General features: G+C 46.5%; 1 protein-coding gene across 2 annotated transcripts; it reads right to left on the bottom strand.

The window, feature by feature from the left end:
* Window positions 1–1,008: 1,008 nt before the first annotated feature.
* On the bottom strand, window positions 1,009–24,884 carry HHIPL2 (HHIP like 2). 2 transcript variants are annotated; one of them, XM_019465686.2, is made up of 9 exons: window positions 24,536–24,883; window positions 20,926–21,578; window positions 19,898–20,041; window positions 16,731–17,062; window positions 15,814–15,940; window positions 9,176–9,321; window positions 4,931–5,012; window positions 2,792–2,874; window positions 1,009–1,626 (listed from the first exon to the last, which is right to left on the bottom strand). In XM_019465686.2, the coding sequence occupies exons 1-9, from the start codon at window positions 24,836–24,838 to the stop codon at window positions 1,262–1,264; spliced, it is 2,235 nt and encodes a 744-aa protein (XP_019321231.2). In that variant the 5' UTR covers window positions 24,839–24,883; the 3' UTR covers window positions 1,009–1,261. The 2 variants fall into 2 exon arrangements, with proteins under 2 accessions (XP_019321231.2, XP_053764928.1); XM_053908953.1 differs by lacking the exon at window positions 2,792–2,874 and having other exon boundaries at window positions 1,461–1,626; window positions 24,536–24,884.
* Window positions 24,885–27,081: the final 2,197 nt, after the last annotated feature.

Raw genomic sequence — 27,081 nt, 5'->3', positions numbered from 1 at the left:
TTTGGTTAGGTTAGGTTAGCCTACAAATAAAGATTGCTAAAGGAAAAAAATGGAATCTGTTTCTTTGGATCTAAAACAAATCTATGCAGGTTATGGAAAGCATATCAAACGCAGTGGTTACATGGCCTCTGAAAGCCCTCCATAACCCCGGCATTTCGCGTTTTTGTTCTCTGTAAGCCAAACTGCCAACACTGTTCTGGATGATTTGCAGGATTTGAAGAACTTCTCAGAGACGGGGATCATTTCCTCCCTTAACTCTTTTACTCCTCAAATACCCGGGTAAGAGCTACCAGCCCTCGCTGAGTGCCCTACAGGGTGGCGGGTGCACAGGGTATTGACAGGGGTGTTGGCTCCTATCCAGCTGAACAGTTCCCCGTCCCCTCCCTGCTGTGGTCTAGGGCAAGTAGCTTAAGCTCACGAAGAGTCACCTTCCTCCTCTTCAACAGAACATTACATGGCAACGCATAGGAAGAAAGGTTTTGAGGTTTCGGATAATGTATATAATCTTGGCACATAATAGGTACTCAAAATGTAGTCACGTTCATTCTGCTATTTGCCAGGGCAAATTAGTAGGTGCCAGAGTTTAGGAACGTAACCTGTCCTTATTCGGTCTGTGAGCTGCAGCCTGGGGCAAAGGACAGGGACAGGCTGGAGGGTCTTTCCTTAGAAATATGTCTTTTCAGGGGCGCCTGGGCGGCTCAGTTGGTTAAGCGTCAACTTCAGCTCAGGTCACGATCTCACGGTTCGTGAGTTCAAGCCCCATGTCGGGCTCTGTGCTGACAGCTCAGAGCCTGGAGCCTGCTTGGGATTCTGTGTCTCCCTCTCTCTCGGCCCCTCCCCCACCCCTGTTCTGTCTCTCAAAAAATAAATAAATGTTAAAAAAAGATTTTAGAAAAAGTAATATGTGTCTACAGCCCTCCTCTGGGACCTGGGGTGAGGTCACACTGATGGAGCACACGAGATTTCTTAACGCCAGACAAACATCCAAGAGATCAAAGGATACATGTCTGTCCGAGCAAGTATTGATTTATTACTTTGGGTTGTAGGCATTTGTAAAACAAAAGACATCCCGTGGGAGTCCAAGGAGGCTTACCGACCAGTGCACACGGTTAGCCAGGTGCACTGGCAATGTGGGATCGGGTCTCTCCATAAAAGCAGACAAGGAGCATCCGTTCAGATAGCAAGAGTGGAGAGGACAACCACACCGGCCCTAAGTCAGGCTCCCTCTGCCTGCCCACTTCTGACTCCAGCTCCCGTCCACCTAAAGCCCAAGTTCAATAGCAGGGGCTCCCATGGGGTGAGGTGATTCTCCCCTGGCACGTCCCCCGGCCAGCGACCCTGACAGAAAAGGCCGACGGAGACTTCTGCCGGTTCGGCTCTGCCTGACCCTGCCACTGTGGCTTTTCCGCCTCATCTTCCTCTTGCCCTGGGAGCCTGGGGACCACACTCTGGCTCTCTTCTTTGTCCCAGGCCCTCGAAATGTCTTCCTGCTGCTTGTGGGAGAAGCTGGCTTCCTGGAGGGGCCTTTCAGAGATGAGGTCCCGACTGGCCGAGAGGCTGAGGTTGCATTGGACAATTTTCTAGCAGCTTTCTCCGACTGCTCCTTTAGCAAGTCCAAGACTGTCTCTGGGAAACGAACATTTATTTAGTGAGAAACAGAAGTCCTGGAAAGTGGCTCTAAGGGAAACACCACCCAGGGGGGCCAACATGGCGGAGAAGTAGGGGGATCCGTACTTCCCGCATCTCTCAAACAAAGAAGGGCTGAAGCCAAAGGACTTTGAACCCCAAGAGTTTGGGAGGAAAAGAGACTGAGTCTACCAGGGAAACATCCTCCAGGAAACCCACGACTGCATGAGGGTTCTTCAATATACAGTCTTTAGATGGGCACCTAGCTGGTTCAGTGGTAGAGCATGTGACTCTTGATCTCAGGGCTGTAAGTTCAAGCCCCATGTTGGGTATAGAGATTACTTAAAAGTAAAATCTTTAATATATATATAAATTCTTACATTTTTTTAATTCCCTTAACTGGCCTTGATCGAAATATATTACTTTTTTAATAAGGTCACTCCAGTGATTCATGGCTCTGGAATAGTTCCCTTAAGATAGTATGCCTCCTGGGGCACCTGGGTGGCTCAGTCAGTTAAGAGTCCAACTTTGGCTCAGGTCATGATCTCATGGTTCATGAGTCTGAGCCCCACATTGGGCTCTGCGCTGACAGCTCGGAGCCTGAAGCCTGCTTCCGATTCTGTGTCTTCTCTCTCTGCCCCTCCCCTGTCCTCTCTCTCTCTCTCAAAAATAAATAAAAACATCTTAAAAATTAAAAAAAAAGATCGTATTCCTCCCCTATAAGTCTTTCCAGAATCCCTACTCTACTCACTCTCAGGGTCCCCTCAGTCTCCTGGCCGTTATACCAGAACCTCAATGCTACATTTATTTCTTTATTTGCCTACACTACATTTGCCTGAGCTCCTACAGGTCAGGTTCACTGCTGTAGCCCCAGGGATTAGCACGGTGACTGCCACAAAGTCAATGCTAAGTGAACGATGCCCAGTGAATGACTGATGAGTGGATAGAGGACAACAGGTCTCCTCAGAAGCAGGTGCCACCCGGTATGCATACTCCAGTATACGGAGGTGTATAGACTGAGCCACGAGTTACACTCCTCATCCAGAGCAGAAGCCCTCAGTGGGGAACAGACCTCCCACCCTGGGAAGATTGGAGCGTGTTTGCAGAGGGCACTGTGCCTGCATCTCAATGCCAAGGCCTGGGCCTGAGACAAAGACAGACTCACTGGCGAGTGGCCTGAACCGGACCCGCTTACTCCTGGTTTTCACCGGCACTGCCTTGTACTTGCACTTGCCTGGCGGTGCTCGCCTAAAAACAGATAGAAAAAGTGGGGACACAAGATTCTGAAGATGGGACCAGGAAATCAAGGTCACCAGAAGGTATACATTTGCAAGAACTGGATTCAGCTCTCCTTTATCCATGAGGATGGGGCAGATGTAGGAGAAAATACATGATGAGCTCAGATAGACAGGAGAAAGAACAAGGATATCACAGGGACACCATGGGCTCTTGGGACAGAGGGTAGTGAGGGGGTCAGGGGCAAGGGCATGATGACAGATAGAACTGGGTTCAAAACCTGGGGACCATGAGCAAGTAAACCTTGATATGTATCAATTTCCACATCTATAAAATAAAAAAGAAATAGTATCTATCCTCACAGGGAGATCAAATATGAGCTGCGTACTTGACATACCATAAGTGATTGATGTCACTTTTTTACTTTTTTTATTTTTATTTTATTTTTTTTTAACGTTTTTTTTTTTTAATTTATTTTTGAGACAGAGAAAGACAGAGCATGAACGGGGGAGGGGCAGAGAGAGAGGGAGACACAGAATCGGAAGCAGGCTCCAGGCTCTGAGCCATCAGCCCAGAGCCCGACACGGGGCTCGAACTCACGGACCGCGAGATCGTGACCTGAGCTGAAGTCAGCCGCCCAACCGACTGAGCCACCCAGGCGCCCCACTTTTTTATTTTTTTAATGTTTATTTATTTTTGAGAAACAGAACAGATCATGAGTGGGGGAGGGGCAGAGAGAGAGGGAGACAGAATCCAAAGCAGGCTCCAGGCTCCTAGTTGTCAGCACAGAGCCTGACGTGGGGCTGGAACTCACTGACCTCAAGATCATGACCTGAGCTGAAGTCGGACACTCAAATGACTGAACCACCCAGGCAGCCCAATGAGTAACTTTTTAAAATTATTTTTTTAATTTATTTTGAGAGAGAGATAGAGAGCAAGTTGGGGAGGGGCAGAGAGACAGGGAAAGAGAGAATCCCAAGCAAGCTCCACACTGTCAACACAGAGCCTGATGCAGGGCTCAAACTCACAAACTTAGAGATCATGGCCAAAATCAAGAGTTGGTTGTTGGATGCTTAACCGACTGAGCCACCCAGAAGCCCTAAAATTATTTTTTAAGGAGATTTAAAAAAAAAAAAGGATACCTGGAACAGTGCCCAGCACATAACAAGTGCCCCACAGATGATGATCATGATGGTGGTGATGGTGAGGGCTCCTATCCCAGGCCCCCTCCGGCTGGCTGTATCTCCGGCAACGTAACTTACCTGAATACCCTCACAGATGGGAAGCTGTGTTGTGGCTTTTGCCCGATCAGTTGGTTAGTCTCTGAGCCAGGTCGGCAAAAGAGCAGACGTAAACGGTCTTCACCACCAAGTGAATAAATACTGCCAAAAGGGTCAGGTGGACACAAAAGGCACTAAACAACCGGTTTACGACACTTACCTAGGACCTTGAGACCTCCACCAAACCCAGGGGACAGGGCAACAGTACTCACTCAAGTGGTCACAAGTACACACCCAATTGTCAGATGATCCCAGACAGAAGTTTCCAGAAGCATATCAAAAAAAAAAAAAAAAGAAAAAACCAGGAGCCATAGGTCTAGACCTGTCATCCCAGAAAGGCTTGAGATCTTCGTTTCTAACCACAAAGAGACCATTTCTCAAATATTTCATAAATTCTACAGACACGTCGCCCTACACATTCGTTTGCGCGATCTGCTTTTTATCTACGGCACAGATTTGCTTCATTGATCATTTCTGGTAATTCCTGGGGAGTCAGGACTATTTTTATGATCTCCCATGAAGATAAGGGCTGATAAGAATGCACCGAAGATGGGCGCTGGGGTGGCTCAGTCGGTTGAGCACCTGACTCTTGACTTTTGGTTCAGGTCACCATCTCGTGGTTCATGGATTCAAGCCCTGCATTGGGCTCTGCGCTGGTGGAGCCTGCTTGGGATTCTCTCTCTCTCTCTCTCTCTCTCTCTCTCTCTCTCGCCCCCCAAAACAAATAAATAAAAATAAATAAAACTTTTAAAAAATGCACCTAAGAAGGAAATGAGACCAAATCTCACCTTGATGGGTCAACAAACTTGTAAATAGATCCGTGTGGTAGGTAGGCACTCGGGTAAGAGGTGGCCAGGAAATAGAGCTCCCCTGAGGACACAGAAACACACAATCAGGAATAGGACGTGAGGCAGGGCTGAGACACAGAGCTGGGTGCACAGGAAACCGTCCACAGGGGGTGGAAGCCCTGAAATGGAGGGAGCCCCAGGAAGGGAACCCCAGAATCCTGTCGCTGGGCCTTCACTGGATTGTGAGCTCCCCAAGGAGAAAGTCCTTCTCTGAGTCCTCAAAGACTAGCTGAGAGTGTACCCCAACAGGGGTACATTTCTGTTTACATTCACTGGACCAAAGGTTTCCCCTTATCTCTTGACTGTCAGAAACTTCACCTTAACCAATCTCCATTTCCTTCCCCATCTATTTACTACTGACAATTCTCTGTGGAACCCCGAAATAGCGATCTCCAGGCTAAGGACCATTTATTAGTCACCTCACACTGCCCCTTCTTGAGTCCACGGGTGCCTCTCCCCACCAGCCCCGCCTCACTTTTCCATTACCACCTTCTTTCCTTGGCCTTTGGGTCCTGCGTTTCCCCGGACCCTCCCACTCTTCAGTCTGTACTCCTGGCCTTCTCCACACCCCCCAGAAATCACCCCTACCCATGGTCTCCTTCACCTCTTTGAGGAGGAGCCCTTGTCCCTCCCATTTCCTCCAGTGTGAACACTCTCCACTCACTGTGACTACCTCACTCTGCCTCTTCTCACGCTTACCTGTGAGGGACAGATAGGATAGGGTTGGCGAGAACAACAACGTTGGAGTTGCAGCCACCTGACTGAGTTCTGAGAACACCATTTGCTAGACGTTGTCTTGGGAAAACTCTCAACCTGTGTAACCCTCACGTGACCTATTCATTTGTACAATGGGGCTAATGATCCCCCACATGACTCTTAGGTATTCAATTAGAAAGCGATGATCAGCCATTACTCCTTACACCGTAATATTTGTGCCACGGCCCTGGATGGCCCTCTCAACTTCATGGAAGTAAATGTCTACTAAACTGCAAACTGGAAAAGCCTAGAACTTTAGAGAGCTCTGAGTTATTTCAACAACCTTCTTCCTTGAATTTGTGGAGGATGGTGACCAATGTCTGTCTCGTGCCGGATGTGAGGCTTACGGTCTTCACGGAGCACCCCCTACAGCTGCCTAGTGGACTTTGGATTTTGTGTGCTCACGAACTAGTTTATCATCTTGCCCTACAGCCAATTTGCCTCCTCTGATTGGATATCCCGGGCACTTTCCATTAGACAAAGGAGGTGTCTACCAAGGGTCTGCCTGAACACGGGGTGCCCTCATGCAGGAGCCCCTCGCAACCACACCTGCTCTGACTGAAAACCCCACGTTGCAGCATAGTCTCTACACAATATGTAAATTGTATGTCCTAAACATGCCGGAAACTCCCCATTGTATTTTTAGGAGAAAACAGTGCTAGAAGCGAATTTCTATAATTTTTTTTGAGTTTATTTTGACAGAGAGAGAGAGAGAGAGAGAGCACAGGCAAGCAGGGGAGAAAAAGAGCAAAAATCCCAAGCAGGCTCCATGCTGTCATCGCAGAACCCAACTCCGGGCTCGATCCCACAGACCATGAGATGAGCCAAAATCAAGAGTCAGACACTGAACCAACTGATCCACCCAGGTGCCCTCCAACTGACGATTTAAAAAATACGTTTTAGGACAGAAAAGAACTAGACACACAAAAAAGCTGTAACATGCCACGTAAAACAAAATGCACGTGATGTAAATTTATTGCAAGCATTAGTTCTTCGACCAGCCCTCTTGAGAATGCACTTCAGTGACCGACATTCAGAGATCCAGCCCACGGGGACCCAGCAACGGGGGCGCCCCGTGCCCACCCCGCCCTCCATGGTGGCCAGCTGTCAGCTAGAACATCTGGAAAATACCGCCACAGTGGAGGCAGAGCTCTGGTTCAACCAACAACGACGTGTCTACAGCTGGTGACTGATAACAAAATAATGACATACTCAGATCTAAAAAGATGTCCTTCAGTGGGAAAGGCTATGGCATGAGCAGAAAATCTGAATCACTCCGTACAAAAACACAAGAGCAAGCAACTCTGGAAGAAAATAAACTTGCCTTGAAAACAGCCCTCCTGGCTTCAAGGCCGCCTTGGGCAAAGTCTGGCTTGGGAACACCCTGGCAAGTCCACTCGAGAAAATTCGGCCAAGGACACTTAGTCTTGTTTGCCAAATGTACCGACTGGTGTTCAAACACTGCCTGTTTTTCTCCTGCGAGAAGCTTACAGGCACAGCAAACCAAACCGCCAAAGTCACGGTTTCTGAGGCCTGAAAAGGAGCCAGCCGCAGAAGACAGCAGCCCGGGATGCCAGGGCAGGCCCGCCCCCGGGGCTCTAGCCTCTGGGGAGAGGAAGCTCTGGCCTCGGAGGACTCCAGCCTCGCTGGGGCATCAGCCTCCAGAGGCCCCGCCAGGCCTGTGGCTTTCCCGTCGCCCTCTCTGCACCGAGCACCATCCTGCCGGTCTGTGGTTTCTCTCCTCTTGCGTATGTTTGGACTTCCAATTTGGAACTCACTTTGCTTTATTAAGAATGCTTGAATCCTCTAAAATATCCTCTGCTTCTCTAAAATATTCATCTCAAACTATTTCTCATACGCTAGGAAAAGGTCCAGGAGCTGACTAGATTTCTTAGCGTCTTGCTCAAAGGAAAGTCTTGCACAGGGACCGTAGGGCTCAGAGCGGGAAGAAACCCATTACTGAGGAAACCTGCAAAGCTCTGGTTTTCACTCACAGAGAATCCCAGGTCTGGAAGGGGCCCTGATAGACCACTTTCTTCTCTTCCCTGACTCCGAGCATGACTAGAAGCAGTGCCCAATACCAGAAAGGTCACAGGCCCTGTTCTCCTCCCAAAGTAACATTTTAGCTTTCAAAATGTAACAAAGCATAGGTAAAGCTGAAATTCAAAATCCATTTTCTGATTACAAAATTTGGGGAAATTTAGTAGAGCCGAGTCTCTCTCCGTCTTTGTGTCTCATAGGTGCCTACGCGTCTGGCTTTGCTGATGCCCTTAACAAAGGCCTTGTCTGTCTAGCGAATAGCCTCCCACCTAGCTGTTTACCCTTTCCCCAGGTCTCTCAGGAAAGAGATTCTCCCTTGCACGCTCCCAGCAATTACCCCACAGGCTCCTGGCAGGGTCAGCAAAGAGCACAGCCGGCCGGGGGCCCATCACCACAGGCGCTCTCTCCCAGGCAGCAACAGCAGGACAAATATCAGTGTCCACGTGGTCTGCCCCACGGCTGGCCCTGTCCACCTTCCTGTGACTGCAGATTAGAATGAAATCAGGGAGGGGGACATGAATCTCCTTCATGATCAAAAGACCGGAGTGTAAACCTTGATTTGCTCCCCCCGCAGTCGGTGTGGGCCCCAACCAAGAAGGGGTAGGTTCTGTTGCATATTCGGTCTGTTGCCTCACTGGACAAATAGGGTTAATAATTTCATCCTGGTGGCGTTGCAATTACTAAGTAACATAAAAAAATGCAAAGTGTTTACGATGGTATCCAGTGCATTATAAAAGTTGACTCAGTGGTAGTAAAAATAGGCGCGCCTGGGTGGCTCAGTCGGTTGAGCGTCCGACTTCGGCTCGGGTCAGGATCTCGTGGTATGTGAGTTCGAGCCCCGTGTCGGGCTCTGAGCTGACTGCTCAGAGCCTGGAGCCTGTTTCAGATTCTGTGTCTCCCTCTCTCTCTGCCCCTCCCCCGTTCATGCTCTGTCTCTCTCTGTCTCAAAAATATTAAAAAAAAAAAAATTAAAAAAAAAAAAAGTTGACTCAGTGGTAGTAAAAATAGGGGCACCTGGGTGGCTCAGTCAGTTAAGCATCCAACTTCAGCTCAGGCCATGATCTCACGGTTCGTGAGTTCAAGCCCCGGATCAGGTTCTCTGCTGTCAGCACAGAGCCCGCTTCGGATCTCCTGTCCCCCACCCCCACCCCCGCCCCTTCCCCGAGCGTGCATGTGCACACTCTCTCTCTCTCTCTTAAAAATAAATAAACATCTAAAATAAAATAATTTTAAAAAATAAATGGTAGTGAAAATAGAAGGGACGGTTGCTACTTAAATGAAAATGATAGTAACCGTAGTAATAATTATTATAATAAATGTTTAGCTCACAATGCCCGTGATGATTTAAGTTCCAGTAAGCAGAAACAGAATAACCCTGTATATTTTTACCTGCTTCATCTTCAGCAAAAGAGATGATAAATTTGCTGTAGGTGCTGATCAGCCCTGGGAAGGCACAGGATTCAGTGCTGCCCAGGCAAATGTCCCGTTTCTTCCATTTCTTGGTTTTCCTATCTTCCTGCAAAGCCATAAGTCGACTAGATGAAAAATAAAACCTTTATTATAGGAATCCATATTTTCACCCTGCAGATATTTTTCCTCCTGGAAACAAAGAATCTCTGAGTACTAGCACTGAGTCACCCATAGGTGATCAACACCTAGCCTCTCCCAAGAATCAAAAAGCTATTTCGAGATACCTTGGTCACCTGCTTGTGCTAGATGGAGAAGCTCATCTTCTATTATAGGAGGAGTCTGGTGCTCAGTAAAGACTGCATTACTACAAAAGACTAATCTAATTTCTATTAGTTTGCAACCTTTGGCTAGTTGCTCAACTAGCTGAGCCTCAGTTCCCTTATCTGTAAAATGGGGAATGGTAATAGAATTTACCACGGACAAAAGTTGCAAAGGTTAAGATAATATACATGAATATCTCCCCAGTGAGCTGGGCATATAGTAAGTGCTCAAAACTCGTAGCTATTTTCATTGTTATTATGTCTATGGAGTAGCAGGTAGATACTTTAATATCCCTCTATCATCGGGGCGCCTGGGTGGCGCAGTCGGTTAAGCGTCCGACTTCAGCCAGGTCACGATCTCGCGGTCCGTGAGTTCGAGCCCCGCGTCAGGCTCTGGGCTGATGGCTCGGAGCCTGGAGCCTGTTTCCGATTCTGTGTCTCCCTCTCTCTCTGCCCCTCCCCCGTTCATGCTCTGTCTCTCTCTGTCCCAAAAATAAATAAAAAACGTTGAAAAAAAAAATTTTTTTAAAAATATCCCTCTATCATCTATTTGACCTAAAAGCAGGGTTTTTTTTTAAAAGGAATATGGGTATATCAGGGTTTCACATGAAACATTTTATGGAAACAAGAGATGTTCAACCCCAGGTGATTCTGGTGCATATGCTTCGACTAAGAATCACTGAGTATCAACCAAGTGATATGTAAGCAGACGGAATTATGGGAAAACACAAAGAACAATTAAATCCCAGAGATCTAACAAGTGACGATAAAAGAACTAAGCAATTACTAACTCTACCCAACCTCTGGAACCAAGAATTGCAGTATGACAATATTACCATCCTTCCTAATGAAGATGGGGGTAACAAGGACCAGATTTACCCTCTCATCTTAAGCAGTCAAAAACCTAGACAAAATAGAATGACAATTTTTTAAGTTTATTTATTTATTTTGAGAGAGAGACCAGAGGAGGGGCAGAGAGAGGGGGAAAGAAAGAGAATCCCAAGCAGACTCCACACTGTCAGTGCAGAGCCCGACATGGGGCTCAAACCCACAAACTGTTGAGACCAAGACCTGAGCCAAAATCAAGAATCGGACACTTAGCCAACTGAGCCACCCACGTGACCCCTAGAATGACAGTTTTTAAAAGACACTGGAGGGGCACCTGACTGGCTCATTCAGTAGAGCATGTGACTCTTGATCTCAGGGTCATGAGTTCAAGCCCCACATTGGGCATGGAGCTTATTTTAAATAAATAACTAAATATAAAAGACATTGGAGATCAGACAACAAAGGGCTATGTTCCCTATGAGATGGGAAATAAACAAGGTAAACCCTAAAATTGTCCCAGTCTACTACCTTGAAAAAGTTTCCAGCTTGAGGAAGGAAAACACAGGCAGAGCCAGCAGACTCCTTGAGTTGAAAAGACAGGAAGTTGAAAAGAGTCCAGGAAGACCTATATAGGAAGAGTATGCAGGACAGATATTGGAGAAAAGAGGGAAGCACAGAGAATAGGCTCCTGAGATATGCAAAGTGTACCCCGCAAGTATTCATCAGTATACTTAACAGCACATACATATGAGGAAACTACTTAAATCAGGGGGGATAATTAGAAAGAAAAGCACCTGGCTCTTACTCAGGGTCAGGCACAGTGTAAGTATAATTCACAGGGAACTGAAAAGAGTTTGTAGGAAAATCCTGCCTCAATATTGAGGAATAGATAGTTCCAGAATAAGCACCACATTGGTTCTACATAACAAATATTGACAGCAAGACTTGAAAGGATCAAACTATTTCCAAGTAGTTTGTCCCAGAACAAAGCTCAAGAATATTTATGGACATACAAAAAATATTCAGCACCCACAATGTTAAATTTACAATGTCTGGCATCCAATAAAAAATTACTAGGCGGATAAAGAAGGAGGAAAATACAAACCATAATAAAGAGAAAAGTCAATCAAAACTGACAAAGAATTGCCACAAATGTGAACATTAGCAGAGAAAAACAGTGGTTTTTACTATGATTCCGTATATTCAAAAAGTTGGTAGAGGCATGAGAGATACACAAAACACCCCAATCAAGTTTCTAGAGGTAAAAAATTCCATCAGTGCAAACACTGGATGGAATGAATGGCAGATTAGACATTGCAGAAGAAAAGATTCATGAACTGAAGACACAGCAATAGGAACTATCCAAAATTAAACACAAAAAGGAATAAAATTTCAACATGTATAGATCATCAGTGAGCTGTGGGAAAACTGTTTTTTTTTTTTTGTTTTTTTTTTTAATTTATTTTTGGGACAGAGAGAGAGACAGAGCATGAACGGGGGAGGGGCAGAGAGAGAGGGAGACACAGAATCGGAAACAGGCTCCAGGCTCCGAGCCATCAGCCCAGAGCCTGACGCGGGGCTCGAACTCACAGACCGCGAGATCGTGACCTGGCTGAAGTCGGACGCTTAACCGACTGCGCCACCCAGGCGCCCCAAGCTGTGGGAAAACTTTAAGCAGCCTAATATACACATAATTCAAGAAGAAAATGAGAAGAAAAAACAGGGTGGGGAAACAGAAAAAATATTTGAAATAATTATAACCAAAAATTTTCCAGATCTGATGTAAGCTATAAATTCACAAATCCAAGAAGTTCAACCAAATCTAAGCACAAGAAGAAAACTACATGAACACATATCATAATGAAATTGCACAAAACCAGTGATAAAGAGAAAATCTTAAAAGCAGCCAGAGAAAACATGGCAGATTAAATATGGAGGAACAAATTTAAGGATGACAGCAGATTTCTCATTGGAATTAAGACAAAGCAGAAGATAATGAACAATATTTTTAAAGAATTCAAGAAGGGCTCCTGGATGGCTCAGGCATCCCACTCTTGAAGTCAGCTCAGGTCCTGATCTTATGTTCATGGGTTTGAGCCCCACATCTGCAATGAGAGTGCAGAGCCTGCTTGGGATTCTCTCTCTCTTCCTCTCTCTCTGCCCCTCCCCTGCTCTCTCTCTCTCTCAAAATAAATAATCTTAAAAAAAAAAAGAATTAAAGAAAAAATAGGTCAACATAAACTTCTATACCTAGCAAAAATATCTTTAAAAAACAAAGGGTTAAAAAGACACCAAAAGCAGAAAGGATTCATCACCACTGGACTCATTTTTCAAAAGATGTTAAAGGAAGTTCTTCCAGCATTAAAAAAAAAAAGAAAAAAAAAAAAAAAAGAAAATTACATCTAAAGGAAATATACAGAAAGGAATGAAGAATATTGGGAATGGTAACTATATTTGTTTCTTGCCACCACTGTCATACATTACCACTACTTGGCTTAAAATAACCCACGTTTATTTTCTTACAGTTTTGGAAGCCAAAATCCTGAAGTGGGTTCCATGGGGGCAAAATCAAGGTGCTGGAGGCTCTAAAGGAGAATCCATTTCCTTGCCTTTTCCAGCTTCCAAAAGCTGTCCTCATGTCTTGACTCACAGTCTCATCATACCACTTCTGTTGTTAACACTGACTTCTATCTCTTCTATCTTCAAATTTCCGTCTACCTCCTTCTTCTAATGATATCTGTGATTACATTTAGGACCCACCTAGATAATCCAGAGTAATCTTGCAAATCATACACAGTTTGTTTGTGACCACAATCAAACTAAATTATAAATCAAACAGCAGAAAGACCTCAGGAAATCTTCAGATATTTGGAAATAAATAACACACTTCAAACTAACTTGTAAGAAAATAAGCCAAGGGGAAATTAGAAAATATATTCAACTGAATGAAAATGAAAACCCAATCTATTAAAATTTATGGGATGCCATTAAAGCAGTATCTGAGGGGAAATTTGTAGCACTAAACATACGTGTTAGAAAAGATGACAGTGTCAAGTCAGTGACCTCAGTTCCCATCCCGAAGTGGTATAATGTTATTTGAGTGTGGACTTGGATTAGTTGTAAATGTATATTGCAAACTCTATGCAACCACTGAAAAAGGAAAAAAAAAAACTATGAGTGATGTGCTATGACAGTGGAGAACCGAAATTATATAGAATGCTCAGTTAAATCCACAAAAGGTAGAAAAAGAGTGAAAAGACAAAAAATAGGAACAAAGAACAAGGGAAACAAATAGGAAGCGGTAATAATTATGGTAGATACTAATCCAACTAAATCCATAACCACTTTGGTTTTTTTTTTTTTTATTGTTTATTTACTTTTTTTGAGAGAGAGAGAGGGACAGAGTGCAAGTAGAGGAGAGGCAGAGAGAGAGGGAGACACAGAATCTGAAGCAGGCTCCAGGCTCAGCTGTCAGCACAGAGCTCGACCTCACGAACTGTAAGATCGTGACCTGAGCTGAAGTCGGACGCCTAACCGACCGAGCCACCCAGAAGCCCCACCACTTTGAATATTAATGGTCCAAATGCACCAACTAAAAGACAGAAGAAATAATAAACAAACAAACAAATAACAGAGATCGCCCGAGTGGACCAAAACCCAAGACCTGACTATACGTTGTCTATAAGAAAACATTAGGCCTGGACAGCTTCACTTGGAAGAAACATGTAAGGAAGAAATAATACCTCTCTTTCACAAACTCATCCAGACAACTGAAGAGGAGGAGACACTCTCCAAATCATTCTATTAAAGCTGGCGTTACCCTGATGCCAAAATCTGGCAAAGATATTCCAAGAAAGAAAAACTATAGCTCACTATCCCTTCATGAACACAGATGCAAAATTTTCAAACAACGGGCTAGCACGTCAAATCCAACAATATGCTGAAAGGATAATACATCATGACCAAGTCGTGTTTCTTCCAGAAATGCAAGAATGCTTCAATGATTTAAAAAAATCCATCAAGGGGCGCCTGGGTGGCTCAGTCGGTTGGGCATCCAACTTCGGCTCAGGTCATGATCTCGCGGTCCGTGAGTTCGAGCCCCGCATCGGGCTCTGGGCTGACAGCTCAGAGCCTGGAGCCTGTTTTGGATTCTGTGTCTCCCTCTCTCTCTGACCCTCCCCTGCTCATGCTCTGTCTCTCTCTGTCTCAAAAATAAATAAATGTTAAAAAAAATTTTTTTCTTAAAAATCCATCAATGCAATCCATTATGTTAATAACTAAAAATGAGAAAACCACATGATTTTCTCGCTAGATGCAAAGATGCATTTGGCAAAACACAACACCCATACCTAATACAAACTCTCAGTGAGCTAAGAACAGACGGGAAACTTCCCCATCTGATAGAGGACATGTATAAACACCTACAACTGACATCATACTCATTGGTGAAAATGGAATGCTTCCCCCACTTCTATCCAATGTTGTACTGAAGGTGTAAGACGAAGCAGTAAGTCAATAATAAAAGGCTTTCGATTCAGGAAAAGAAAAGTATCTATATTCATAGGCAAAATGATCTTCTACATAGAAAACCCAATAGAATCTACACACACACATACACACACACACACACACACACACACACACGCCAAAAGGGCTAATAAGGGTTTGACAAGGTAGCCAGATACAACCCGATACACACACACACACACACACACACACACACACACATAATATATATAACAAATAGATAATAAATATAAAATAAATATACAGTAAAAAACTGGAAAAGCCAAAAATAGGAGAATAGATGAATAATTTGTGGTATATTCATGCAATTGAATATCACAAAGCAATGAAGGGGAAAAACTACTGATACATGTGACAACAGTGATGAATTTCACCGATATTCTTGAATGACAGAAGCCATACATGTACAAAAAAGAATACATATATATGATTCCACGTGTATTAAGTCCCAGAAGCAAAATTAATGTGTGATGGGAGTGGTTATCTCTGACTGATGTGCTTCTGTGTGTGTGTGAGTGTCAAGGAGAAAGGGGTGGTACTGACAGGCAATAGACAAGAAGGAAATTTCTAGAATGATGGAAACGTTCGGCATCTTGACATAGCTACAAGCGCATAGATTGTAAAACTTTATCCAACTGTGCTCTTAGAGATTGCATCTTACCACATGTAACTTAAATCCCAATAAAAATGTTAAAATTTAAAAAAACGAAAGGAGGGGTACCTGGGTGGCTCAGTCGGTTGAGCGTCCGACTTCAGCTCAGGTCATGACCTCACGGTCTGTGAGTTCAAGCCCCGCATCAGGCTCTGTGCTAACAGCTCGGAGCCTGGAGCCTGCCTCAGATTCTGTCTCCCTCTCTCTCTGCCCCTCCCCTGCTCATGCTCTGTCTCAAAAATAAATAAAAATATTAAAAAAAAAAAAAGGAGATATTAATCCTTTCTTACCCACTCATGAAGTCCCCAAAGATGTAGAGGCCATTGAGATTTGGGGATTCACACCCACGGTAGACATATCCTCCGGTGACTGACTTCCCCACTGCATGGCCATAAGCATAGATGGGCAGAATGTCATCTGTCCAGGAACAAAGACAACGTCGTGGCTGACACTTGATAACTTCGAGGAATAAGTTGGGGCTTTCTAATGCAGTTACCTGACTGAGTGGAGAACACTTTATCTCTTGGTCTTTGGTAAGGCCAAGAGAATCACATTTATTTTTCTCAACAGACCAGCCACGATATTGGTGAGCTTCCCATGTGACTGGTCTCTGCATGCAGAGAGGAAGCCGAAAATTCCCCCACCTATGAGGCAGTGATCAGGTAATCCACACACCTAAGTTTATCCCCTAGGTTGACATGGCAGATACTCAGGTTTAAGGATTTGAAAAACTTGTCTGTAAAGGGTCTGTAAGACTCCTTTGTAACCTAGAGGGACAAAAAAAGATTAAACACTGGTGAAGCACACCTTGATTATTGATGTTTAGGGATTGTATATGGAATATAGCACCTGAATGTATTGGAAGGTCATTTCAGTGGGCTATTCCAATTGGGAAATAAATTAAAAACATACAGCCACCAATTTGCCTCTGTGAGTGGTTCTCAAGATAGTTTGCCTGAGAATCATGTGGGTAATTTATTTAAAATCTCGATTCCCAGGTCAATCCCGCTCCTTCAATCCACCCAAGATTCAAATGCTTAGGTTAACAAACATCCAACATGCTCCTGGCCAACACTACATCCTGCAAGACAGAAACAAGGGCACCTGAATGACCCCCCCCTGGTGCAGCACATTCTCAGGTTCTATTCCCCCACCTCCACGTCCAACCCCCTCAATTCATTCAAGACATCACCCAGAGGCTTCTCACCCAAAGAGGCATTGTGACAAAGTTTTCGGTCATAACATTCAAACCCTTCCTTTGCCCTCCAGCCATAGTTTCCGCCTTTCACAATGAGGTCAACTTCTTCAAACCTATTCTGTCCCACGTCCCCACAGAACATCCGGCCTCGGCCCCAGCGTGTGATGGGGTCCCCTCGGTCCACGGCACAGCGCCACATGTTTCGGATCCCGTAGGCATAGACAGCAGGGTGGGCCCCTGGCTCAGCAACAAACGGATTGTCGCGGGGGACTCGATACCGCCTGCCATCAGAGCCTGCCCCGTTCACATCGATCCTTAACACTTTCCCCAGCAGGGAACTTCTGAAAGAAAGAGGGCCGGGAAATAGGCGCAGGTTAAGTACCCGGAAACCGGACTGCTGGATCATCTGCTGGTATTATTTGTAATGTGTTTGAAGAATCTCCATACTGTTTTCCACAGTAGCTGCACTATTTTTCATTCCCAACAACAGTATGCAAAGTTTTCCATGTCTTCAGCAACACCTGCTGTCTTTTGGAAGGGCGGGGGTAATAGTGATCCGAATACATACGAGGTGATATCTCACTGTGGTTTTGATTTGCATTTCCCTGATGATTTGTGACATTGAGCATCTTTCTTTTTTTTTTTTTTTAATTTTTTTTTTTTAATGTTTATTTATTTTTGAGACAGACAGAGACAGAGCATGAGCAGGGGAGGGGCAGAGAGAGAGGGAGACACAGAATCTGAAACAGGCTCCAGGCTCTGAGCTGTCAGCACAGAGCCCGACGCGGGGCTCGAACTCACGGACCGTGAGATCATGACCTGGGCCGAAGTCGGACGCCTAACCGACTGAGCCACCCAGGCGCCCTGAGCATCTTTCCATATACCAGTCGAACATTTGTTTACAAGAGGAGAAAGTTCTAGAGATCTGATGTACAACATTGTCCCTACAATTAACAATATTGTATTTACACTTAAAAGAATTTTTAGGGGTGTCTGGGTGGCTCAGTTGGTTAGGCATCTGACTTCAGCTTGGGTCATATTTCACGGTTCATGACTTTGAGCCTGACATCAGGCTCTCTGCTGTCAGTGTGGAGCCCACTTCAGATCCCTGTTCCCTGCTCCCTCTGTCCCTCCCCTGCTCATTCTCTCTCTCTCTCTCTCTCTCTCTCTCTCTCTCTCAATAATAAACATTAAAAAAATAAAATAAAAATTTTCGTTACAGGTAAATCTTTTAAGAGGGTAGATTTTGTGTTAAGTATTCAAACTTTCAAACTAAATAAAATAATAAAATAGAAAATAAGGTAAAATAAAATGGCACAGGACCAGAGATCGCCCGGGGGGACCTACTGATAGTCGATGCCAAACAACTGCTAGGAGTCACATGGGGAGACATGATTTTATATACACACATGATATTATATGTGTATGTGCATGAATTGATTATATGTGTGTGTATACACACACACACACATATACATATAGTCATGTCTATATGATATATGTGTATATGCAAAATGTTAAGACTTGACAGGTTTGAGCTCACAGAGAAATACTAGGCAAAAGTTTGATGTGACCCTGGCCCATGTAACCTAGAGCAAGCAAGCTGTAGTTTCCATTTTTAAAATGTTTTTTTAAACATTTTGAGAGAGATGGAATGGTTTCTCTCAGGTTTGGTTTAACACTATGGATTTTTTTTTAAGTTTATTTATTTAGAAATAGAGACAGTGCCAGTGGGGGAGGGGCAGAGAGAGAGGGAGGGAGAGAATACCAAGCAGGTTCCACACTGCCAGCACCGAGCCTGATGTGGGGCTCGAACCCACGAAGTCGTGAGATCATGACAGTGGGGCCAAAATCAAGAGTCGGACGCCTAACCGACTGAGCCACCCAGGCGCCCCTGAATTTTTTTTTTAAGATGAAACCTTCACGAATTTGCACTCATCCTTGCCCAGGCGCCATGCTAACCTTCTCTATAGTTCAATGTACGTGCTGCCAACATGGGCACTAATAGCATGAATTCCTAAAAGGGGCTGGTTCTGTTCTTCCTCATATAGCACTGTGGTCATAGAAAGAGCTTTTAGAGTGGCTCTGAGGGCAACTGTGGTCTCTGGGACTCCATTTCCACATTTGTAGAGCAGGGAAAAGAAACACTAGCTTGCAGTGTGGTTACAATGTAAGGGTTAAGGGAGGTATCTTGCCTGGAGCATGTAAGGCAATTCCCCACACGCAGTAAAGGCATTTGACAGATGTTAGCTCTTGATTCTTAGAACTTTAATATTTTACTAGTAGGGATAATGGGACTCAAGTACTTGCTGGTGCAAAGGATCACATGACTTTTATCTAGGGCAACAGGACCCTCATTGGGCTCTCTTGCACCAGATTGTCGGAGTATAAATTCTGGTTCTGCCACTTACTTGCTGTGCGGCCTTGGAAAAGCTACTTTACTCCTCTCTGCCTCTATTTTCTGGGCTGTGACATGACTATCACAATACCTACACTTCATAGGAACCATCCATCCTGTAAGTATTTCTGAAGTGACCCCCACTCCAGGCACTCTTCTAGGTGATGGGGATACATCAATTAACAAAATAGATAAAAATTCCTGCCCTTGTGGGATGTTAGAATTACATTCTTTTTTTTTTTTTTAATGTTTATTTATTTTTGAGAGAGAGAGAGGAAGAGAGAGTGCAAGCAGGGGAGGGGCAGAGTGAGAGGGGGACAGAGGATCCAAAGTGGGCTCTGTGCTGAGAGTAGAGCACCTGATGTGGGGCTCAAGCCCCCAAAACGCGAGATGATGACCTGCGCCGAATTCAGATGCTCAACCAAGCCACCCAGGTGCCCCTGGAATTATGTTCTTAAATACACACAAGGTATTCAGAACAGTACCTGACACACAGTAAGTATTATGTGTGTCGAATATATATATGAAACATTCTGAACTCGTCTCTGCATAGCATTCTGAGCGTTACATTGTGCATCCATAATATTACTTACCACAAAGCACGTGTGCCTGAAATTTATAGGACAGAAAACCAATTCTTCCTCCCACTTGCCTCAACAGAGGGGGTTACATCTTGCAGTAGGTGATTTGGATGTGACCCTCTGTAGACTCCATCTCAGCAAAAACGTACCAAGGGCTCACCCTAAAGGGGGTGGGAGGACAGATCCAACCAGCTTACTTGTTCTGAGCATTTCCAAACTTGCCGAAGGGATCCCCGGCCTGCCCTCCATCCCCAGTGAAGATGTACAGGTAGCCGTCCACACCGAAAAGAAGTTGTCCACCGTTATGATTTGAGGCTGGTTCTTCTATCTCCAAGATGACTCTGGAAGGAGAAGAAACCATGCATGAAGCTTTGATACAAACTGAAACTGCATCCTCTTGAGAGACCGAGAAATGACTGGTCCCATCCAGCCAAGACCTGCTTCAGAGTTTCCAATGATCACAAAGCTTGGAGCTCTGAGACACCCCTTGTTTCCCAGTATGCCTCCTTCATGGATCATTCTTCTTTCAGATCGTGATTTCATGAGCTGTGGACACAGCCAGGGTAACAATCACTCTTTTGGGGGGCTCGGCCTTCCTCTCTGCTCTACCAGAACTCTTAACCCCTTCCTTTGCACAGCCCAGCAGGGATTAATCAATCAGTTCTCCAAACTCTTTTCGATCCCCCAACCTGGCTATATGGGAAAAGAGAGAGAAGGCAGAAAGGAAAGAAGGACAAAAGGCAGAGTGGTAGAGTGGAAAGACCATGAGCTTGGAGTCAGAATTAAGTGCTTTATCTGATTGGGCATCCATAGATCTATGGCCTTGTGCCACAGCTTCCTGTGAGGGTAATTCCCACGTTCAAGCTAAAGGGCCTGGAATCCAACGGCCACACAATAATCAGAGGCCACTATTACGTTTAATATATTGATTTGATCTATAATCATTTCTCAAGCCCTTGTAGCTGCTGGCCATTGCTTACAATTCTGTAAAAACAAGCAAGCATGGTTCTGATTAGGTAACTCTAAGGGATGGCTACACGCCACAAAGACCCTCGACTCAGAAGCCTAACTTGTCTGTCCTTGTTATTCAACAATGACTCCTTTGTCAACATTAGAAGCTAGTGGCTCTGAAACCAGAAAAATGTCCCTCTATCGCCTCAGAGGACAGACTGGCATTATTTTGGGACACAGCCCAAAGTTGCCCATTCTCATGGGCACATCTCACCTTTCTGATTTGGGGTCGGCTTTGTTGGGATCAGCCCGAGAAACCTTCATCTCACTGATCCGGATCTTTTCTACCTTCTTCTTGCCCAGACATGAATAATAAATGTAGAATCTGCGGTTGCGGCGGAATCTGGGATGGAAAGCCAATCCCAAGAAGCCTCTCTCATCCCCTACCCACGGAGTAGTCAGTACGATGTTCTTGAGGTCCAAAAACGGTTGTTCCAGGCGACTCCCGTCAGGCAGATAGACCCATACCACCCCCACCTGCTCGGCCACAAAGAAGCGACGGGTGCCGTCCCCCGCGTGGACCATGGAGACGGGGTTCCTCAGCCCGTTGGCCACCTCGGTCAGGCAGAGCTGGAGGCAGCCCCGGCCGTCCTCAGCCACCACCCCCAGGTTGCGGTTGAGATGGTCATTCCTCAAGACGTTAGGGAAGCAGTAGTCCTTGTCGGGAAGGTTGAGGAGGTGACAGAAGTGGGCACTATCCTTTTCCCGTGTCTCCCGGAGGCGGCGGTCATTGGTCAGTAGGGAGATGGCAGAGTGGCAGTTCGAGTGGAAGGCAGAGCAGTAGTCGGAGCAGAGGCCAGGAAGGTTCCGGAGGGGCGTCTGAGGGTTCTCCGCATCGTAGAGATGGGCTGCGTAGGGTGAGCACTCCTGGAAAGAAACAGAAGCCCAGCTGGTAGTCGGACTGGCCACCGTGGGGCTGGTCCCAATTTGTGAGCAAGCAGAAGGAAAACGGTCTAGGACAGAATCCGGATTCTAGAGTTTCTATTACCAGCTACTGGTAAAGCCCTTTCCTGGGGCCACATTTTCTAGCCAGTTAGTGCTTCTGGAAGGCAAAAAGAGGGGGAAATATTTCTCACCCGCTGTACTGTCTTTAGCATTTTAACTTAGTTCTTGACCCTGAAAGTTTTAGTAAGTGGTGGACTTTTTCTTTCTTTCTTTTTTAAAGAGTACCAAATTTCTTGGAGCCTGGGTGGCTCAGTGGGTTAAGCGGCCGACTTTGGCTCAGGTCATGATCTTGCAGTCCGTGAGTTCGAGCCCCGGGTCGGGCTCTGTGCTGACAGCTCAGAGCCTGGAGCCTGTTTCAGATTCTGTGTCTCCCTCTCTCTGACCCTCCCCTGTTCATGCTCTGTCTCTCCCAGTCTCAAAAACAAATAAAACATTAAAAAAAAAATTAAAAATAAATAAAGAGTACCAAGTTTCTCCATCTTTCCCTTTAGTATAAATGCTGTATCTGCAAGGTTTTATGTCTTTATCCAAATCTGAAGCAATGTAGCAGAAGTTTCACATTTGTTAATCTGGGTGTTGGTTTTCTGTGCTTTCCTGTGTGGTTGAAATACTTTACAGCTAAAAATGAAATTACCAAAATGGACACACGATGTTATCACTCCCAGAAATTAGGCATCTAGCAATTTCTTCACTTATTTATTAAAAGTCTTGGGGTGCCTGGGTGGCTCAGTCGGTTGGGCGTCCGATTTGGGCTCAGTCAGGATCTCACGGTTTGTGGGTTCGAGCCCCGCGTCAGGCTCTGTGCTGACAGCTCAGAGTCTGGCACCTGCTTCGGCTTCTGTGTCTCCCTCTCTTTCTGCCCCTCCCCCCCTCAAAAATGAAAACATCTTTAAAAGTTAAAAAAAAAAAAATCTTTAAGTGCTGGGTCGCCTGGGTGGCTCAGTCAGTTGAGCATCCAACTCTTGATTTTAGCTCAGGTCATGATCCCAGGGTTGTGGGCTGGAGCCCCAAGTCGGTCTCTCAGCTCTCAGCACAGAGCCTGCTTGGGATCCTCTGTCTCTCTCTCTCTCTGCTGCTCACAGACTCTCAAAAATAAATAAGCATTTAAAAAATTTATAAATCAGGATGAGAGAGCAGTGAACAAAGCGGGCTGTGAGCCGCTCACCAAGGGACACTCATGCAGAAATTTAGAGTCTGCACAGCTGCTTCTACTCAGTTAGCTCAGGATATGGTTTCTCTATTAAGGAAAATAAGGCCCAGGAAGAGGTCCCCTGGAAGTCTGACACTGCTCTGGGCACTGGGGACAGGGAGCAAGAAACACTGAGGCTTGTTCTAAAGGAACCTCCACCTGCCCCAGGGCAGGAAACCATTAAGGAAATGGCTTGTGCTGTTGTGACTCTGCCTTTGGCAAATATGATCAAAAGGGCAGGAGACTTGAAGCCTCAGCCTGTAGATTTGTGCCCCCAGCCCTGTGTCTGACCTTAAATAAGTTCTTTAAAACTCCGGACTCCTCCAGGCGCCTGGGTGGCTCAGTCTGTTAAGCTTCTGATTCTTGATCTCTGCTTAGGTCATGGTCTCATGGTTGGTGAGTTCCAGCCTGCTTGGGATTCTCTCTCGCTCGCTCTCTCTCTCTCTCTCTTCCCCTACCCCACTAGTGCTCTCTCTTTCTCTCTCAAAATAAATAAACTTAAAAAAAAAAAACAACACATTAAAAAACCCTCCTGTCTCCTTACCAGTACAATGGGGGTCAGAACAACTTCCCGCAGAAGCCTTTGCTGGGCATACACCGTGTGTGCGGAAAGAGGAGGGGCTGGGGAATTGTAATAAATAGACTCACGTAGGTTATTCTGATTCCTCCAACGCCTAAAGCAGGAGAGCTGCTGAATTTGGCTTTCTGAGACTTCACCCAATAGGGAAAGTGGGAGGATGGGGAGGGGAGGGTGGAGACATCCTTACCAGGGGGTCTCTTGGAAATGAATAGTCTTAGTGCGGCTCCTAAGAGCCCGGCTTCTGCCCCAAACGGCTGGAGTTAAATTCTCCTTGGAAACAGCGGAGGGGTGGTGCCTGAGGTCGGAGACTGCAGCCCTGGGCGATGCCACCCAGGCTGGCTGCTGTGTCCCCAGCACGGGAGTTGGGGCAGCCGGTGCGCCGGGGAATGGTGGCAGCGGGAGAGCCTGTACCTGCGCTGACATCGCCCGGGAGGGTGTCAGATGTCAGGTCTGCAGGGGGGCTTCCTGCCTCTTTGCCCCCAGCGCATTATTACAGCCCCCACCCCCGCACCTTTCATCTGCTCTCCAGTGCGACTGTCCCCTGCACCCCGAGCACCTCTCTCCAGGGTCGGTGCGTGCTGCCTGCACCGGCAGGGGGGGATGCCCGCCAGGGACGTGCACTCTGGCCCCCAGAAAAGGACTCTGTGAGTCCTTGCCTCCCGGCTCCACGATGCTGGGGAGGGCCCCCCACCACCCCACCTCGCCACCTCCATCACCACCCCGAGACCCCCTGGCACAAAGGACCCAGACGAGGACCCCAGCAGGTGCCTCCACTCCCTCCACCTCCCCCCTCCTCCCCGTAACCACCACCTGTGCGTGCTGTGCCCCCCTCCACGAGCAGAGCAACGCAGAGGGACCCAGACAACGCAGCCCTGAGAGCTCCATGAGGGACACCCACCTCCTCCTCCTGTGTGACAAACCACGAGGGCCAGCAGACCCCAGGGGAGACTCTTGGAGCCCACCCCAGCACCCCCTGGCCTCAGTGCACCCACGCAGAGAGGCAGATGTCAGGTGCCCACGGAGCCCTCCACCCAGGACCCACGCCACCAAGCCCAGCACCCCGCTAAGCCTCCCCCCGTCACTGCGCTGAGGGGTTAGGCTCAGGCCCACCTGGCAGAGGATGTCCTTAATATAGCCACCACACAGCTCGTGGCCCTTGAGGTCAAGGTAATCCATGATGACCCTGTACCGGGCAGCAAGGCGGTGGTCCTTGTGCTGGTCACAGCAGCCGAAGGACTCATAGTCTGAGCAAAATTCCAGGTGCAGCAGGGGCTGGAAGGGGGGCCCGTAGTCCAGGCACTGGGGGTGTCCCTGCAGCAAGCCCACCTGGCCCAACAAGAATGTGAGGCAGAGGTGGAAAATGCCAGAAGAGGTGGGGAGGCTGGGGGCCCGGGGAATAGATGTCCTCAGCATTCTGGGCTTGGGAAGTCTCAGGCTGCTGTGTTGGCTCAGGTTGGCTCCCTGCTGTGCACAAGCTCCCTCCCTCTCCCCACCCCCAGGCTGTTTTCTTCCTGCCTCCCCACCCCCCCACCTCCCCCACCAGGTTCCCTGAGGTGGTTTCTGAGCAGTGTCCCTTCCGCGGTCTGGGTGGCCAAGTGTCTCTGTGAAAACAGTGAGAGGTGTCCCTGCCCCTTCCACCCCAGACACGAAGCCGGTGCCACGTTCTGCCCCCTACTGCTGAGTTATTGGGGTGCGTGGCTGCTTAGGAAGAGGCACAATGATGTCCCTGGCAGGCGTGCTGTGATTCATTAAAACTGCTAAGAATTCCTGCAGTGGGGGTCTGGGGGGAGGGCAGGAAATTCACAATTTGTTTACAGTTTTTTCACAAGCTAGAGACCAGCACATATTATGCGGTCCCAGATGTCAGACCGTGAAAGGGCACGATGCGAGAGAGGTCCTGTAGTGCTGAATGGCACCCACTGGACCTCGGGTGTGGATCTGGGAGGATAGGGGTGTCGGTAGGGGGAGGCAGGGGGAGCTTAGGGTTCCTGTGATCCGGACAGCTCTATATTTGCCGTGGCTGGAAGAGAGGACATTCCATGAATCTTGGATCCACAGCAAGGAGTAAGAAGAAAGGAGACAGTGAAGGAAGCAGGGAGTGTGGCCTGATACAAACAAGGAGTCGGCAAGGGCTGTTGGGACAGTGTCCTCGGGAGGCACACAACACCTGGGGTCTTTATTTTTGCCAAGTCCATACCTGCTCTCAGGGCACACTTCCCCACTTAGTTTATGTTCCAACATTAGCATTTAAGAATGTGTTTTGCTTTATACATGTTCTTGGCACACGACAGGCCTTTGATAAATATTTCTTAAATGACTGAAGGACATGGAGTCCCAAACTCACACGACCCCAAACCCAGACAGAGGCATGAACCAGGGCACAAGCCTGCAGAGGCATTAGGTTCTGAGTTCACTTTCCTTCTGGTACTTTCCACGATTCTCCACTATCCGGAAATTTCCTCACTGGCAAAAAACTGCGCTTTGAAATGCAGATGAAATCAAAGACTTTTCTTGGCCTGGATCCACTTCTAAGGAGGGATCCCACTCACCACTCCAAACAGCCTTTCCAGGATGTCAAGAGGGGATGAGCCTCAGTCTAACGGGTGTGTGTTCACAATGCTGTGGATTGTGAAGGCCCAAAATGGCATTTAAAATAAAAACACACTACATTTCGGGGCACCTGGGTGGCTCAGTTGGTTAAGCATCCGACTTCGGCTCAGGACATGATCTCGAGGTTCGTGAGTTCGAGCACCCCGCGTCGGGCTTTGTGCTGACAGCTCAGAGCCTGGAGCCTGCTTCGGATTCTGTGTCTCCCTCTCTGTCTGCCTCTCCCCTGTTCATGCTCTGTCTCTCTCTCTCAAAAATAAATAAACATTAAAAAAATAATAATAATAAATAAAATACATAAAAATAAAATACAAACACACGACATCTCTATAAGTAAGGGATAATTCAGGAGGGAGTGGTTAAGAATCATCAACACACCCCTGCTTTCCTGTCTGTACTGTTCAAGAGCATCCCTAGTTGAATGCTGCTTTTTAAAACATAATACAGCATCCATGATTCATTGATGACTGTACTGTTTCCATGGGGTTGTTTGCTGAGAGGTTAGATAATGTCACCCTTCTGGAAGCCTTGGGTGGGAGGAGTAAAAAACACATGGACCGATTTCAGCCAGGGGATTCACACACCATGCCTTCTCAGAAATGGGAGGTAACAGTCTGACCCCACGAGGAGTAGGAATGAGTGCATTCTCTCTTTCCACGTGGGACCTGGGAGTACTTCTGGATCTTTTATTGACATTTATGTCTCAGTTTTCCCTTTGCCACAAAAAAAAAAAAAAAAAAAAAAAAAAAATACTGAGTTTAAAAGGAATGCCTCCTTCTTGGAAAATAATTCTTTTTAAAAAAAAAATGTTTGAGAGAGAGAGAGAGAGAGAGAGAGAGAAAGAGATCATGAGTGGGGGAGGGCCAAGAGAGAGGAGACAGAGAATCCCAAGCAGGCTCTGTACTGTCAGCACAGAGCCCGACTCCGAGGTGGAACTCACGAACTGTGAGGTCATGACCTGAGTTGAAATCAAGAGTTGGACACTTAATCACTGAGCCACCCAGGCGCCCTGGAAAATAATGCTTAATGGTTGTGTTTACAGAATTATA

This window comes from Panthera pardus, unplaced genomic scaffold (assembly GCF_024362965.1).
Source record: "Panthera pardus isolate Hobbes unplaced genomic scaffold, ASM2436296v1 HiC_scaffold_21, whole genome shotgun sequence".
Classification (NCBI taxonomy): Eukaryota; Metazoa; Chordata; class Mammalia; order Carnivora; family Felidae; genus Panthera; species Panthera pardus.
This window is presented reverse-complemented; position numbering and strand designations above follow the sequence as displayed.

Bases quoted from the DNA above. Each gene is read 5' to 3' on its own strand.
- HHIPL2 (XM_019465686.2), bottom strand. From the start codon at position 24,838: ATGCTGAGGACATCTATTCCCCGGGCCCCCAGCCTCCCCACCTCTTCT. The intron at 21,579-24,535 runs GTGGGCCTGAGC...GTTTCTTTCCAG, and splicing joins TTAAGGACATCCTCTGCCAG to GAGTGCTCACCCTACGCAGC. The intron at 2,875-4,930 runs GTGAGATTTGGT...ATCTGTTTTTAG, and splicing joins AAGTTTGTTGACCCATCAAG to GCGAGCACCGCCAGGCAAGT.